Genomic DNA, 18,454 nt, shown 5'->3' on the forward strand with positions numbered 1-18,454 from the left:
TGCAGTTTACAACAGGTTTTGCACTCCTATTATCATGGGATCTTTGGGGTGTTGCTTTTCTGGCTGGAAACCTCTGTGGCCAGTCGTGCCTTTGCCCACTGCTTCGGCCCACTGAGGTCATTCTGCCCACTCGACCTCGCAGGCTGTGTTCAGCTCACACTAATGGCCTGAATTCCACACTTGCCAAGGGAGACTGCATGGAGCAGCAAGGGGTGTGAGAGCTAGCGTGGGGTCTGGCCAGTTCACAGATATGCCAGCTGCCGCAGAAGAGTGGGCAGCAAAATGGTGGGCAGCTCCAGGTGCCAGCACAGGTGCCAGCTCTCTGCAAGGCTGCAGCTGGGCCAGGCACACTGCAAGCAGCTTCCACAGCTGACACCAGGGAACACAGTGGCATCGAGAAGCTTGGAGACACCAGGAACTGCAGCACCCCAAAGAAGGAGTCACAGCCCTGGCTTGGGGCACTCCCAGGTCTGGGCTCCCTGAAAGGCTGCAGCTCTTCTCTCCTTCTCTTCACTGGCAATGTGGCAAGCAAGGAGCAGGTCTCAGTCTTGTTTGTGATACAGCTCTTTTAGCCTCGCCATTCGGCGGCTCCTCAATTCTTGTCCTGTGACCAGGAAAAACGAGGTATACAAACAAGTAGAAGGTGAGCAAGATGAAGAGGAACTTCATTGAGCAACAGTACAGCTCAGAGGAAACCTGCAGGTTTTCTTTCCACAGGCAGGGTATACCAACGAGCATTCAGCTGCTAGCAGAGAAAGTAACTCTTCTGTGCTAGGCAAGTCATCATAGCAAGCATTCAGTTCTCAGCAGAGACAGTAGCTCCTCTCTGCAGCTGGTCATTCCATCATATGCTCTGCTCTGGCTGAGTCTGAGGCTTTTATGGGCCTCGGAGGGGAGGATGTGTGCACTCACTGGTCCACTGGCAGTCATGGGCAGGCCCAGAAAAGGCACCACAAGTTCCCATTCTGGTCGACTGGACCGTCAGCCTGGCCCCCAGCCTTCAGGCACTCCCTAGCCTGAAGGTGGGGCCTCACCGAGGACCTGCCTCCTTTCACCCAGGAGCCTATCTGCCTCCTGCCACCCTCCATGAAGCCCAGGTGCTTGTGCCAAGGTGCACCTGCAGGCCACACTGAGCTGCCTTCAGCTCCGCATCGGTTTCCAACCCCCCCACACTCATTGGTGCCTAAAGTCTGGAGGGGGGCCAAGGCAGCAGGCAGCTCGTGTGTCAGCACTGCCCCAAGTGTATGCACCCCCAGCCGGGCTGTGACAGCACCTGGGCTCAGCCCCACATTGCTCTGAGATCAGAGCAGGTACTCACAGCTGGGAGAAGCCAGGCAACGGGAGCAGGCACTTCAGAGCCTGCAAGCAGCATAGGGAGGCCTGGGTCCACAGCGCCAACTTGGGTGGCTGCAGCTGCATCTGGGAGGGTGCGGCTGCTACCTGCTCCTGGCTCCCACTGGCTCCATGGAGCATGCAGTCCCAACTGTGCCCCCTCACACCCTGGGGCAGGGCTCCAGGTTCTCACTAGGCCAGGGCCAGCATTTGGGGTAGAAGTGACATTGCCACAAGCTCCCCCCATTGTCCCTGTGCTCAGGGACAGCCTGGGGCTCCCCCTCATTTGGCTCAGGGCCCTGCCTGGGGAGGGGCTCCTCTGGAAGTGCATCACAGGCCCTAGGCCCAGCCATTAGAAATGTCAGGCTTGGCAGTCACCCCAATGCGAGGTGGACTCCATGGACATGGCCCTGGACAGCCCCATGCAGAGGCTCCTCCCAAGGCATAGGAACCCAGCAACCTCGGCGGGGTGGGTGCAGTAGCTGCCTGGCTGGTCGGGTCCTCAAAGCAGGTACTGCTCCCATTTCCCACCTCAGACCCAAAAAGTGTGGCCCCAGCTCCGTGACCCAGGCCCAGTCCCTTTACCCCATGGGCAAGCATAGCACCACTCCAGGCCCAGCTTCATCTCAGGGCCCCTCTCTGCCCAATCCAGGACCACAACATGGGGCCCCTCTGTCCATCGCAGGTCACAACTCTGCCCATGATGGGCCTGGCAGGCGACCCAGCCTGGCCACATCATGGTGGCCCCTAGGGCGGCAGGCCGTAGGGGACTGTGCCTTCTCCCCATACCCTCCCTGCAGTGGCTGGCATGACGGCAGTGGCCACTCCAGACAGCCCTCCACTGCCATCACTATGAGAATCTAATGCCACTGCTGCTCGGACAGGAGGCAGAACTCAGGAAGTAATTCTCGGTCACCCATGGCTCACCTCCAGCTGTGCAGCCAGGTATGGGTCTATGGCACAGCAGTTGGGGACCCCGGTGAAAAAGACTAGAACTTATTCCTCCTATCTTGCTGTAATTTTGTATCCTTTAACAAATCTCTCCCTATTCTTGTCTTTTTTAAATCATGTGAGATTTCTATGGTGACTAAGACTCAATCAAGGATGATCAGATTAAAGTTTAAGGTAACATTTTCCTAGATTTTGTGACATAGCAGACTTCTCAAAATTATCAGAGTGAAATATCCTTGGCTGAAATATCCTTGGCTTAATTTGTTATACAAATTACATTGAGTACAGTATATAAAGTACAAGATAATTTTTACACCTTCTTTTGAGTAGTGAATTCAGTGACAGAATGCAGAACTTCACATTTTACTTTGTATTGCTCAACAGTAGTTGAACATTTTATGACAGTCTATTCAGGCACTGGATATAGTACAGTTTTCTTTGAATAGAAATTTCCCTAGACTACTCAACTTCCATTGATAAAGACTTACGTGTGGCTAATTCTACTGTTTTGTGTTGTATCCATTACATTTACTTCACTTTGTAATTTGTTTATTGACTTCTTTAATGCCAACCATTAAAAAAAAATTCAAAACTTACCATAAAACATATATCCAATTTTGAAACACAAAAACAAAGTCATTTCCTTCTTTCTGTTCATACACCAAAAATCTTGCCTGGCAACAAACAGTATATGTGCTTATTCTGAATGTCTAGATGTTAGTTTTAACACTTCAAAAGTACACACCACACACACCCACACACACACGTACACGGTTGTTAAATTTCCTCCTCTGATAAGTGAGCTTCTATGTTGTTTGCTTGGCTCCATATATAACAAGGGTTTCATTATATTTTCTAGTGACTAACATTCTTAAGATTCTTCTTTTTAATTTCTACCGTACCTCTTAAATTTTGTAATGATATAGCACAGTTCCAGTATATTTAGTGCAATATTGATTAATTCACAAATACTAATCTTTCATTATTACATTTGTTAGGTATAATTTGAAAGCACCCTACCACTTCATAGTAAATACTTCTTTTCTCAGTAGCCTTAGCTATTTAATTATTCTATATCCTAGTTTTCTGAGTGAGTCCAGACTGAACTCTCTGGTTGTTAATCAACAGAGTATCTGAATTAAAGGCTCTGCTTGTCTGTGGTTACATCTGTAAAAAGACTTTTGACAGTAACGATGAGGTACTGTTGGCTGCACAGCAGTCTGGCTAAGATAAAACTACTTAGCAGTAGACTGAAATGTGTACACACATACAAGTAGATACTCAGCACTCACAGAGTAAAAATGTGACACTTTGCCAGACCAAATACTCACATGCACATATACTGCAGGCCAGAGTTCAAGTGGAAGCGTTTGCTTTCTGTTATTTTAAAGGAAACAGATGTAAGCCTTTTCCCAAGTGACAAGGTACATTCAACTAGGTGTACCACATCAGGAAAGAGGCAGAAGAGCTGCCAAAGGAGGCCAGTTCAATAAGCACTTACTGAGCCCCCACTAGACGCAATGAATACTGGGAAATAAACATAACTGACACAAACGCCGTTCTTGAGAAATTCAGTCTAGTGATAGAGACGACAATGTAAATAAATAGTTTACCTAAGTGTCATCATGATATTAAGTATTTTGCATTTCAATTCTAGGAGCCTTGGGAATTTTTCAAATTAACTATTTTTAAAATGTTTTAAATTTTAAAAGTTTTTAAATTATAGTGATAATTTAATCTAAATATGAAATGTAAGATTTGCCACTTTTCCCCCAGGACAACTTCATGGAATTTCTATCTTCAATTCTACTTCACACTTTCACTATCACCAATCCTGTTACAACCAAAAGCCCCAAATCAACGAGGGAACAAACATTCTTCAGCCCTCTAGCCTTCTTTTGGTTAATGTTACAGAGGTAGGCTTTGTTAGGTCACTAAAATACGGAAAGAATATGAGTCCCATAAGGCTATGATTTCTAGGGACACAACTTTCCAATATCCAGCATTACCCATTCTGCAAAAACATCTGAGAGCAGGCAGAATTCAGAGGATTTCTATAAGAAACAGTCAGTCAGCTGGGCATGGTGGCTCACACCTATAATCCCAGCACTTTAGGAAGCTGAGGCAGGCAGATCTCTTGAGATCAGGAGTTTGAGACCAGCCTGGCCAACATAGCTGGTGAAATCCTGTCTCTACCAGAAATACAAAAATTAGCCAGGCATGATGGTGTACACCTGTAATCCCAGCTACTCGAGAGGCTGAGGCAGGAGAATAGCTTGAACCTAGGAGGCAGAGGTTGCAGTGAGCCGAGATTGTGCCATTGTATCACTCCAGCCTGGGCAACAGAGGAAGACTCTGTCTCAAGATAAGTTAATTAATTAATTTAATTTAATGCCAATGTCCTCCACAAGACCGCTATAAATGAGCACATAAATGGTGTTCTATAGGCCAGGCATGGTGGCTCACGCCTGTAATCCCAGCACTTTGCGAGGCCAAGGCAGGAGGATCACTTAAGCACAGGAGTTCAAGGCTAGCCTGGGCAACGATGCAAGACCCCATCTCTACAAAAAAATTTAAAAAGTAGACGGGCATGCTGGCACATGCCTGTGGTCCCAGCTACTTGGGAGGATTCCTTGAACCCAGGAGATGGAGGCTGCATGAGCCACGATCAGGCCACTGCATGCTGGTCAACAGAATGAGATCTTGCCTTAAAAAAAAAAAAAAAAAAAAGGAAGAAGAAGAAAAAGAAAAGAAAATTAAGAAAGAATCAACCTGCACAAAACTTTCTTCTTCAAAAAAGCTGAAAAGTGGTTTGGCACAAACATACAAGCATAATTATTTTAATCCTATCCCTAGGGTCATCAAGTCACTACATCTAATAAAGATCTCAGCACACAGTACAGTAAGACTTCTTCCCCACAGGGCATTTCTTGTGTCTATAAAGTCCTTATCTTTCCAAAGAGGAGAGTGGCCACAGAACACAGTAAGCACAATGTCATCCACAGTAAATAGTACTGCAGTGGCCTAAGAGGATGCTTCCCATGCTCCTAACCACAGAGGAGCTCAGGAGCAGGGTGCATAGGCTGCTGCGGCCACTGTGGGGCAGGCTCACTGGATTCAGTCACTCCACACAGCAGATTGTCTCTTGAGTGGTGGATAATTACTGATAAGTCTTCTATATGCACAGAATTATACTAGATACTCTGGGAAAGCTTTATAAGAAATAAAACAGATTTTATTTTGTTTCATATACAGACGATATTATAAAGACAAAAACTACAAACCTGGCAAGGGGTGGTGATAACGAAAATTTCAGCTTACTATATCAGCACTTACAGGCGTACTTTGTTTTTCTGCACTTTGCTTTATCGTGCTTCATAGACATTGCAGATTTTACAAATTAAAGGATTGTGGCAACCCTACATCGAGCTAGTTTCTTAGAGCCATTTCTCCAACACCATGTGCTTACTTCATGTCTCTGTTACTTTTTGCCATATTTCTAACCTTATTATTATTATTGTGCCTGTTAGGATAACCTGTGACCTGGGGTCTTTGGTGTTACTATTGTAATTGTTTAGGGGGCCACCATAAACCACACCTATATAGTGGCAAGCTTAACTGATAGTGTGTTCTGACTGCTCTACCAGTGCCCCTTCCCCCATCTCTCTCTCTCTCCTCAGGTCTCCCTATTCCCTGAGACACAACAATACTGAAATTAGGTCAATTAATAACCCTACAATGGCCTCTAAGCATTCAAGTGAAAGAAACAGTCATGTCTCTCACTTTAAATCAAAAGCTAGAAATGACTAAGCTTATGAGGAAGGCATGTCAAAAGCTGAGACAGACTGAAAGCTAAGCCACTTGGGCCAAACAGCCAAGTTATAAATTCAGTGGAAAAGTTCTTGAAAGAAATTAAAAGTGCTACTCCAGTGAACACACAAATGATAAGGAAAGTGAAACAGTCTTATTGCTGATATGGAGAAAGTTTGAGTGGTCTGGATAGAAGATCAAACCAACCACAACACTCTCTTAAGTCAAAGCCCAGACTAGAGCAACGCTCTAATTCTATCCAATTCTGTGAAGGCTGAGAGACAAGAAAGCTGCAGAAGAAAGGTTGGATGCTAGCAGAATTATGAGGTCTAAGGAAAGAAGCCATCTCTATAACACAAAAGTTCAAGGTGAAGCAGCAAGAGCTGATGGAGAAGCTGTAGCAAGTTATCCAGAAGATCCAGCTAAGATATTGATAACTAAGAAAACTGGCTACACTAAACAACGGATTTTCAATGTACATGAAATAGTTCTATTGGAAGAATATACCATCTAGAATTTTCATGGCAAGAGAGTTGACACCTGGCTTCAAAGCTTCAAAGGACAGGTTGACTATCTCGTTAGAGTCTAATGCTGCGGGTGACTTTACGTTGAAGCCAATGCTCACTTACCATTCAGAAAATCCTAAGACCCTTAAGAATTGTGCTAAATCTACTCTGCCTGTGTTTTATCAAGGGAATAACCAAGTCGGGATGATGGCACTGTCATCTGTTTACTGCATGGTCTACTGAATATTTTAAGCCCACTGCTGAAAACTACTGCTCATTTGAGAAATTCCCTTCAAAATAATATTGCCATTGACAAGGCACCTGGTCACCCAAAAGCTCTGATGGAGTGTTCAAGGAGATGAATGTTTTAATTCCTGCTAACACAACATCCATCCTGCAGCCCATGGATCAAGGATAAATTTCGACTTTCAAATATTATTTTTGAAACACACTTCATAAGGCTATTGCTGTCATAGTGATTCCTCTGATAGATCTGAGCAAAGTAAACTGAAAACCTTCTGGAAAGGATCAACATTCTAAATGCCATTAAGAACATGTGTGATTCATTAGATAAGAGCAAAATATCAACACGAACAGAAGTTTAGAAGTCGATTCCAACCCTCATGGATGACTTTGAGGTGTTCAAAACTTCAGGAGAGGTAACTGCAGATGTGATGGAAATACCAAGAGAACTAACTAGACTTAGAAGTGGGGCCTGAAGATGTGACTAAATTGCTGTAATCTCAAGATAAAACTTATATATATATGAGGAGTTGTTCCTTACAGATGAACAAAGAACATAGTTTCTTTAGATGGAATCTACTCCTGGTGAAGATGCTGTCAACATTGTTGAAATGACAGCAAAGAATTTCAAATGACATAAACTTATCTGATAAAGCAACAGCAGGGTTTGAGAAGACTGACTCCAATTTTTAAAGAAGTTCTACTGTGGATAAAATGCTATCAAAAAGCAAAGCATGCTACATAGAAACCTTTTGTGAAAGGAAGAGTCAATTGATGCAGCAAACTTCATTGTTGTCTTATTTAAGAAATTACCACAGCCACCCTAGCCTTCAGCAACCACCACCCTGATCAATCAGCAGCCATCAACATCAGGGTAAGACACTTCACCAGCAAAAAGATTCTAACTCATCAAAGGCTCAGATAATCATTAACACATTTTAGCAATAAAGTATTCTTTAAAGGTATGTATATTTTTTAGACATAATGCTACTGCACACTTAATAGACAATGGTATAGTGTAAATATAACCTTTACATGTCCTGTGAAACCAAAGATGGTATGCTGTTTCACTGAGATACTCACTTTCTTGGAGTGAACTGGAATGAAACTCAGGGCATCCCCAGGTGTGTAGAAGCTAAGTGTTTTGCATATGTTATCTCATTTAATGTAGTCCTCACAAAAATCCAATGAAGTAAGCATTATTACAATCAACTCATGAAGAAGAGCGGTTTTAAAGGTTATTTTTACTGCTATGAAGGCAAGAGCTAGATCATCTTTTCAGTCATAGTATCTCCAGTGCTTGGCATTGCGCCTGGCACATAGCAGATGCTCCATAGTTATGGGTTGAATGAATGAGTTAAGTAACTTGCTCAGCCAGCAAAAGTCAGAGCCAGGGATCTACTTCAAGTCCTTTAGACAACAAAGCTCATGCTCTTTCTACTGCTTGAAACTGCCTTTCTTAATATTATCCAAACCGGGTTGGGTTCTGCATTCCTTCTGATTCTGTATCAAGTGCTTGCCTTTGCATTTACTCTAACCTTATTCCATCCACACATAAAGCAAATTCTCCCCATTGATCACTGTTGTAGCTTGAAGATGGATGTCTCAACCCCTAGGATGTCTCAACTCCTGGTATCCAGACCATCGTGTAGTCCTTTCCTGCACTGTGCCAAGGTTGGCCTGCGTGACTAATAGTATTCAATAGAAGTGATGCTATGGAATGTTATTTCCAAGATTAGGTTATAAACGGTTGCAGCTCCCCCTTTTCTCTCTTTCTCTCTCTCTCTCTTACTTTTGCTCTCACTCTTTCTCATCACCCTTTCTGGGAGAAGCAGGCTGTCAAGTCCTGAGCAACCCCAGGAGAGCCGGTAAAGAATTGAAACCTCCTGCCATGTGAGAGACCCTGGACACAGAATCTCTAGCCCTAATCAAGTCTTCAGAGACTTCAATCAAGTTTTCCCTGGCTGACCACTTGATAGCAACCTCATGAAAGTCCTTGAACCAGAACCCCAGAACCACTCAATAAGTTGCTCCTAAATTCCTGATCCTTACAAACTGTATAAAATCATAATGCATGTTTGTTATTTTAAGTTGTTAAAATTTGGGATAAATTTGTTACACAGCAATGGATAACTACTACAATCATAAATACATACAGATAAGACAGACTAGATGAAAGTCATTCTGAAAAGTAACTCAAAAGTCATATTCTAATAAAAGTGACCAGCAGAATCTTCATATTAGTCAAAGATTAGGTTACAAAAGATTCTGTTTTACTGCTGGGTGGGACATGGATACTGGCAAGCAGGGTTGGTCTTCAATAGAAGTAGAAAACGAAATTTCCTCTATGGTTCCTAGGATGAGAGGCACAGAAAGTCCCACCTAATTAAAAATTTCCCCTACACCCAACCTGACAGACTCTGATTCTGAAATTTTACTACAGTGTATTCTTATAATAAGCTAAAATGAGGCAAGAGGAGACAAAAGGAAAAAGAGACAAGAATAGATGTTGCCTAGGCATGACCTGTATATGAAGAAGAAGCAGGTGCAATGCTTCACAGTGAATTAAGGACAGTTTGGGAACATAAAAAAAAAAATCAAGGAATACATAATATAAATAACTCAAAATACATATTCTAAAATTAGCTTTGTTTGAAAATTTTCAGCAGTTTCAAAAATATCTAATACCAAGTTCAGAAACATGAAAGATTTTTAAGATCTGAATTTATGTTTTTAAAAGTATCTCAACTCTAAGGTATTAGAACACAGGAGTTAAAAGAGTGGACAATGATTCAAATCCAACTCAGCCACTCACTCGCTGTGTTGGTCTCAAGCAAGTTACTTAGATGCTCTTGTGGGTCAGTATCCTTATTTGACAAAGGAAGATGAAAATTATATAATAATATCTTTCTCATACAGTCACAGTAAATAGTTAATAAATACATTAATAAATGAATAACTGCTTACTGGCATGCAGTAACCATTCAGTGTTAGCTGCCATCATCATCATTTTAAGGATCAACACAGATTTCAACTTTACTACTATATATAACTTAAGAATATTCCTATAAATACATATATGCCCTGTCAATAAACTACAAACTTAATGAAAATAATATTGATAAGTAATAAAATTCCCCCACATAAGACCAAAGTAGAGTAGGTATTTATAACCTCACGGGACCAATTGCTTGCATTTTTACTTTAGTTTAAAATTTTACACTAATAAAATACAAATACATACCTTACTGGAAGATAACCTATTAAAAGATAGATCTGTAAGTTATTTAAGTGTTATTTTTATGCTATCATTGAAAAAAATCACTAGACAGTTATACTTCACCATTTTGTGACAGATTCAAAAAAAACTGTAAAAATGCCATCTGTATAAATCTGGTACGAAAAAACAGAAATAGGAAAGATAGAGAACTGGATAAAAAACATAATTTTGCATATAAGTAGTAAATCCTTTGGGTATTTATTTTTGTTGGTTGCTTAGTTGGTACTGCTGCTATTTGAATTCTGTATCAACATTATTTGTTACTCCTATGGATCTTGGTAGCTTAGTGACAATGGAGAATGTCTTATCTGTGCTTGAAAAACAAAATTGCTTTTCTCTTTAGAGAACCACATGTGATTTTCCAGTTCTGACATATTTAAATTTCACATGTCACCAGAGACGACCTCAGGAAAAATTCCCTATGACTATCCATCCTCAGGCAAGGCAGAGAAAGGAGGTTCAATAATCTGTGACAAAATAACTGCTGGTAATGAGGATTCTAAACTGACAGCAGAATTGGGGCAGAGCTGTGAGAACATCTTGTCTCAATACCCAGTGCCTTCTCACCTCATTTAGACCATCCTTACATCCTGATACCCCTCATGAAGAGAACCAGGACCCAAATGTTTTTATCTTTTCATGTAAATTGATAATGTATGGCAAACAGTCCCAGGAAAGACATGCCTGAAAACATGTGCTTAAGAAAATGAGATGCAGCACTCCATCTCTGAAATGTTCAAATAATTAATAGTTTCAACTGTAAGTGGCATAAAATATTCATTTTCTATCAAAAGATCAGAAATTTTTAAGAGCCTGCAAAACACTAACTAGGTCAAAAACATTTTTAAGCTACATATACATTTTTTCCTTTAGTGCAACAAAATTAGCATTTAATAAGAATCGCCTGCTTCTTATGGAACTTAAGGACATTTTAGTTCATTTTAAGCCACAACTTTCACATTTAGAATTTTCTAGCCATAGTTGGAAACCTTTCAGAAGTCTGAACATACAGTTAAATGATTATTCTGAAAAGTGTGCATGTGGGAAGAACTGTTTGCTTACTAGATCCTTCTTTGATAATACAAATACTTAAGTCATCATTTCCAAAGTAAATTTTCCAAAATCAAATAAATTGCAAAACTAGAAATATAATCACGTCTCCAAGAAGGAGTTCCAATCCTCTGCCAAAACAGACCTCAACTTCATAATCCCTTGTCCAAAAAAGTTGGACCAAGTATTGACGTTTTCCACCAAGCAAGCCACATAGTCACAAATGTTTCTCATTTACTCCACTCCTGGGATATACAGCTGAAATAAAAAATTTCCTGAATACCCTAAATTTCAGATGCAATTTGCAATGCAAGTGATTCATAATGTTATGCAGGAAACATCGTGATCTCACCAACTCAATGTTTCTGGAATGCAATCTTTAGGAGGTCATTCCAACCAATTAGAAGGCTGACATCTCTTTCAGCCATGTGACCCAACTATTATGCTCTCTGCCCTTAGCTCAGATGTGATTTTGAACCCTCAGCAATCCTCTACTCCAGCTACTGTTCAAAATAAGAATGATGTTACCTCAAGGGAGCTAACAAAGATCCCTATTGTAATCTATGACAAAAAACATGGTAGCAGTGCACTGCATCCCCATTAAGAAAGTGCAAAACAGTGTTAAAAGAAATGAAAGCCACAGTCTTTGCTCTGCACCAAAAGCCTCTCAGAGTGGCCTCTGAACACACTTAGATTCTAATTCAAGAGCAAAATTTCAGAGAGTCTACAGTTACATGAGTCCTGTTCTAATCCCCCCTCACTCCCCTTGTTAAGTCATTAATAATTTCTTGGAGTACCTGTCATCTTCTGTGATTTATATTTTCTTTCAAGGAAAAAACACAGTTGATACAGAGGAAGGAAAGTGCTGCATTGAATGTACTAAATGAACATTAAAACTGTAAGTCTTAGACAATGTGATTACTGAAAATGAGCAAAGTGCCTACAACATGATAACATACAGGGCATAGTAGAGTAGCAGAGTAAACGGTGAAAGATCAAGGTATAAACACTTACCGACATTGTTTTCTATTAACTAAAGGGATCATTACAAGCAAGATGTTCAGTTAAGGGGAACTCCTAAGCAAGTATTACCTAAGGGAATATAAGACAAAACTCACATGACACTTTGTAAGTTTAGGCAAAGAAAGAGACCTACTGATTCTACAGAAATAATAGGCAATAGGGAGACATTTCTCAAACTGAAGGAATTTGGAGAAGGCTTAAAATCATTATTTATACCTAAAAAGAGAAACAATCTAGCATAAATAACATCCTCCACAATCACAATGATGAAGAACCTACCAAAACAATGGATTGGCTTAAGGTAAACTCCTGGCTCTACAGGCAATTTTGATAATAGTAACATTTACAAAGAAACAAACTGAGTCTATAAATGAAAATATTGATATAAATGATGTTCTCATGAGATGAGTTTGCCTCAGAAAACCATGACAAAATATAAAAATACGTGGAAAAAAAAATAATGTCTACATGTTAAAAAAGAAAAAAAAAACAGATCAGTTCAAACTTGTGGTTGGATCAATGGCCATTATGAATAATCGGAAAAGTAGCTTGAATATCTCTGGCTGCCAGAGATCCTATTTTTCCATCTTACCTCAGCTGTTTAGTAAGAGTCATCTCTCATGTATCCATGCAAAAAGGGACCGTAATCACATTGATTATCTAATACTTATTTGTACTGAAAAAAAATTGGTTAGATGACATTAGGAAATTAAATAGTCTAGATGACTGCTAGTTACTTTAAAACTTAATTCTGTGCATTTTTCTTCTTGCTACTATTGATTTTATACTGAAAATTGAATGAAATCAGTGTAATGTCAACCAATTGTCAAACTATCAGAATTTCTATGAATAAATGACCACATGTATATGAAGTTTCTTGAACAGTGTACATGGTAGATTCTCAAATACTATTCATGTCTTATTCTTTTCCTTTCCCCTCTTACTTTTGCCAACCATAGCTTTACTTCCTCTTCCAAAGTTTAGGATCCAGAAAGATGAGCTTTCACATGTAATCAGTCAATTATCTGCCAGAATTTAATGTTTCCTTATACTTTTGGTCATCTGATCAATGTGTTTTAAATATAGGGCCCCTCTAAAAACTGCATCATTTTCTCTTCTTGCCTTAATTTCCACTGAGGGATCACCTAAGTTTAACTCATAGTTTGTATCAAAACCTAATATTTTGTCCAGCAGTATGCTAGGATACAGGGAAATAGAATTCAATAAAACATAGTTCTCACCAGTGATGGTTAATTTTATATGTTAACTTGACTACGCTACAGGGTCCCAGATAGTTGATCAAACATTATTCTGGGTGTTTCAGAAAAGATTAACATTTAAATCAGGAGACTTGAATAAAGTATATTGCCCTCCATAATGTGGGTGGGCCTCATCCAATCATGCTGAGTCCTGAATCGAACAAAAGACTGACCTACCCAAGAGTAAGAGAGAATTCTCCTAACAGCCTGCAACCTGGAGCACTGGCTCTTCTTGCCTGATGGGTTTCCAAGTGGGATATCAGCTCTTCCTGGTTCTACAGCAGCTTCTGGCCATTGGACTTAAACTAGAACATCAGCAATGCAGATTTTAAACTTACCAGCTTCTATAATCATATGAGCTAATCCCCTATTTTATCTATACCTATATATACATACATATATAAACATATACATATATACACATATACACACATATACAAACACATATACACACACACAACCATATACATACATACGTGTGTGTGTATATATATATATCTTTTTATACTAAAAAAAGGATATATAAGGATATATCCTTTTTTCTTGGAGCCATAGTCTTGCTCTGTTGTGCAGTTTGGAGTGGAATAGCATCTTCATGGCTCACTGCAGCTTTGACTCCTGGGCTCAAGTGATCCTACCACCTTAGCCTCTCAAAATGCCGAGATCACAGACGTGAGCCACTGCACCTGTTTCTCTGGGAAAACCTGACGTGAGCCACCGCACCTGTTTCTCTGGGAAACCCTGACTAACACACCACCTCCAACAAGCTCAAAGCCTAGTCATGCGGAATATCCCAAAGTAAACCTTCTCCATAAAGCCTTTCCCAAACACTAACACAGGGTATAGTACTATGAACAAAATAAACTATCAAACAAATAATAATATCAACAAATATTCACTGAATGAAATAAAAGTACCTGAAAGCAAGATCTGCCAAGGACAGTATCAGACTGTGTAATTCATTCCCTCAGGAATTCTCATAAAGTAAGTGCCCTGGTGTTAGTTTACAGCTAGGCTTGCCCTTTCCTACATATGCTGACTAGATGAGATTTCTCTGCTTTTATGAGTTAGTTACTGTTATTTAAAGCAGGTCATTGGGAAATAAATTTAAAACAGGGAGTACAGTTATATATTCATTCATCCCCCCTCACCGTGCACAGCACAAAGCAGCAGCAAATAAGCTCACTTGAATGGCAGCCAAGTTCTTCTGCTCCTGAGATGGTGCTTCATGAACGAAGCGAAGCCAGTTGGAGTGCCGTGGGTTGGTAGCATCCAAAATGTACAAAACTTCTCCCTTACTCCCACGAACCTGAAACATTAAAGGCTCCTGAGTTTACAATGGAAGTCAGAATATTAGCCTTTAAACACATCAAGGTTACGTTTTTTCATAAGTATATACCTTTTTCATTGATAGGTGATAAATAGAAGTTGGAATAACATGCATTCTTCTCTTAAACACATGTACAAATAGAGCCTACTATTTCATTTGGCAGATGTCTAGATGACTCACAATTGCAGTGAACTCTCAGAAACATCCTATGTTGATAGCTGTTTTCTGGTCAAAATTATTTCACTTTGGAGGTACATTCCAGTATATGTATTGCAATCACAATTGTTCAGAGAATAATCATTATTGCAACTTCCCCTTTTCTATAAAGAGAAGGGTCATACTGCTTATTTCCCAATTGATAGGGGTTGGAACTGAAGCAATCATTTCAATTCCCCTCTGGACCTGCTTACTGAATCATCTCCATAAAAGGAGAACCTGCTCATCTAGCCAGTGGGAATCTGACATCCAGTAAGACAAAATGTCATGCTCTTTACTAGTGAATGTATGAAACAGTCCCATTTTATCCTTCCATGGCCCACTCATGGATTGCTGAGAAGGACGTTGGGATCTCTGGTTTTTGTCTCAGACCATACGCTCTTGCTGCTCGGGCCTACTCTACATTCAACTGGAGAGAGGAGGGGAGTAAATCCCAAAGCAGATAGCCCATTGGACATTCTTGAATCCAAGTTACTTGAAATCTAGTTTCTCCAAAACCCCTGCATTATCAGTTGCTAGGGACTTGCCCATTTTATAAAACTTATATACCAATCACCATTCAACTCTCATTTCATGTTTCTATTCCATTAGAATCTAGAAAAGAAAGGAGAGGAGTGAGTGATGAGCACTCCATATCTCCAACACCAACTAACACAAACATACAGGTTACAAATTCATCTTGGCAGACTTGATAAGAATTCTAGATTTCCAAAATTTTATTTTATAAAATAAAGGACAACCAGTCCCATAAGGTATGTATTTTCATGACACATCTAGACAATCATTTGTTCATTCAACAAATAATTATTAGGTCGTTAATGGCTGAAGGCATCAAGAATCTTTCAGTGAACAAGACAAAACCCCAGACCCCACAGCACTTAGAAGTAAACAAACATAGAATATAATTTCATGTAAAGATGAGTGCTATGATGACAACTAAAACAGAGTAGGAGAAAATCGAGTACTAAGAGAAGGGCTCTATTCGATGAGGGAAAGCCCTTTGATGAGAGGACCTTAAGAGTTCTAAAGGGAGGGAACAGACCAGAAGAGGGCTAGGGGAAGACTGCTCCCAAGCAGAGGGTATAGCAAGTGAAAGGCAAGGAGAAAGGCCTTGGGTTTGGATGAATTAGGTGCTTTCAAAGAACAGTAAAAACGTTAAGAGGCTGGAACAGAAGGAAAAACTGAGAAAGTGGTGGGCGTTGAGATCTAACAGACTGGCAGACACCAGATCATGTGGGGACCAACAGACCAGGAAGTCACCTAGACAGTTACTTTGGGTAAGTACAGTTATTTTTACCCAAAAAACATTTTAAATACATCTGTTACATGCACTGCAAAAACTGGTATTTCAAGATTCTAATATATAAATACCCAGGAAAGAATACAGTTTGCCTGTTCCTATTATCTGACATACTGCCATGTTTCTCAGACAATTCCTGTTTTCTTAAGTGCCCAAGGATCCTCAATAATTAATGCCAGACCATCACTGGGAAGCAAGAATTTAATTTTTCATATTATAATTTCTAAAAGAGCAATTTAGGACTATAAATACCTCATATTTATATACTTAAGGTGCTTATATGTGAAGCTATGGGAATTTGTAACACTTCTTACTAAATAACAAGCTCTCACTGAAAAGATCTGCTTTGGGAGGTGCCTGAAAATTGTCCTGCCTCCCTACTTACCCTTTAGCTCAGAACACTCACTGCCCACTGAGACATTCCAAAAATGTCCAGAACACTGATACGGTAAAGAGAATGTACACTCTACAACTCTGCCTCAATGGGCATGTCAGTTCACATTTTTTTGGCAGAGTAAACAAATAATTTTAAATATTTTGGATATAAAGTCCTTCCTTTCAGGTACCCTCACAGCAATAGCACCAAAACTGTTTATATTGACAAAAAGCTAAATTAAGCACAGCAGGTTGCAACGTCACCTGATACTTGAAAGAAAAATTTTCTCGGAAGAATTGAAATTGAAAATCTATAACTGATACTGAAATCCACACAACCCAACTAACTTTATGTAGTGAAACACAAATGGGTTTGCCCAGGGCATATCTCAGTTTGAGAGGACAGCACTACTTAGAGAAATTAGTTTATGGCCCTTCTTAATCACACATTTGTCACTCAGTAGTAAGCACAATATACACCAGATGCGTTTAACATTTGGAATTCTTTCTTCAAAGATAAAAACAGAAGAAATATTTCTCTGCGACTTATTATAGTAAGAACATTTGAGTTTTTACCAGGAGCATTGTTTTTTCTTTGTGTATTTCAGCTTTTTCCCAGGCCCTTTGGCCCCAACTATGTTCAATTATTCAGTATTAGCAATTTATTTTCCTTTTCAGTCCATTAGACATATGTACTTCCTGGCTATCACTTTCTCATGCAATATTCCATCTTAAAGGAAATATATAATTTGATTTTATACTAAAATTATTCTGAAATGTATCACTTTTAATACACACAAATTTATGTGCTGATTTACCTTTATTCTCAGAACAACACTATCACATCCAGTAATAGATTACATTACTTACATATTCATATTTGAAATAACTTTCTTTGTTCATTAACAGAATCACTGCCCATTTTATTCCAAATATGCTTACCCAAACAACTTTTAAGTTCTTAGAGAGTCTTTGCTCTCTGGGGCCCACCTGTTTTCTCCAGCTTTCAAGTGGCTGGCCATTTCCTCATTCCACCAGTCTAATCTTCAACACTCCACCAAAGCTGGTAGATTACCTGTGCACACGCCTTTTATCTCACTACCCTAACCACAGCGTTCGCCTTGCTGACATATCATCTGAAAGAGACATCCAAAAGTAATCTAATCCATCTTTCCTCTTCCCAGAGACACCAAATCAAAACAACTCCAGACAACTGGCTATTATTAAAGTCTCCATTTATCAATTTTAATTTCTACTGAACCCTGAGGTAATAAATTGAACATTTTTTAAATCTAAGGAATAAAAAAGATAGAAAATTCCTCCTAGTACCATGTTCCAGCATCTCACTAACTTTTGCTACCGAAGTGTATTATGTTACTGTCAAAACTCAGTCTTCCAAATATCATCTTCTTTTACCTGAATTTTCTTGGAAACGAAGTGTATTTGGTTACTATCCGACTTACAATCATTTTCTGCATACCTGGGGCTAATGATGAACTCGACAGTCTCATCATGTAGTAAAAACCATCTCAGTTCCAAAACCTGTTTGATTGGCACAGGCTTCCCACAATAGTTACACAAAAAGGTTAGCTAAAGTAGGAAACACGTCAGGTATCACACCTGTAATCCCAGCACTTAGGGAGGCTGAGGCGGGCAGATTACCTGAGGTCAGGAGTTTGAGACCAGCCTGGCCAATATATAGTGAAACCCCATCTCTACTAAAAAATACAAAAATTAGCTGGTGTGGTGGTACACACCTATAGTCCCAGCTACTTGGGA

At 39.9% G+C, this 18,454-nt stretch overlaps 1 protein-coding gene across 2 annotated transcripts in view; it reads right to left on the reverse strand.

Annotated features, from left to right (window-relative positions):
- Nucleotides 1–18,454, reverse strand: part of PRDM5 (PR/SET domain 5) — a 225,412-nt gene that overhangs the window by 137,270 nt on the left and 69,688 nt on the right. For both annotated transcript variants that reach the window (XM_030926048.1, XM_030926058.1), the window contains exon 3: nucleotides 14,641–14,763. In XM_030926048.1, the coding sequence (XP_030781908.1) occupies nucleotides 14,641–14,763 (123 nt within the window). The remainder of the gene's footprint in view (nucleotides 1–14,640; nucleotides 14,764–18,454) is intronic.

The sequence above is a fragment of the Rhinopithecus roxellana genome, chromosome 2, assembly GCF_007565055.1.
Source record: "Rhinopithecus roxellana isolate Shanxi Qingling chromosome 2, ASM756505v1, whole genome shotgun sequence".
Taxonomy (NCBI): Eukaryota; Metazoa; Chordata; class Mammalia; order Primates; family Cercopithecidae; genus Rhinopithecus; species Rhinopithecus roxellana.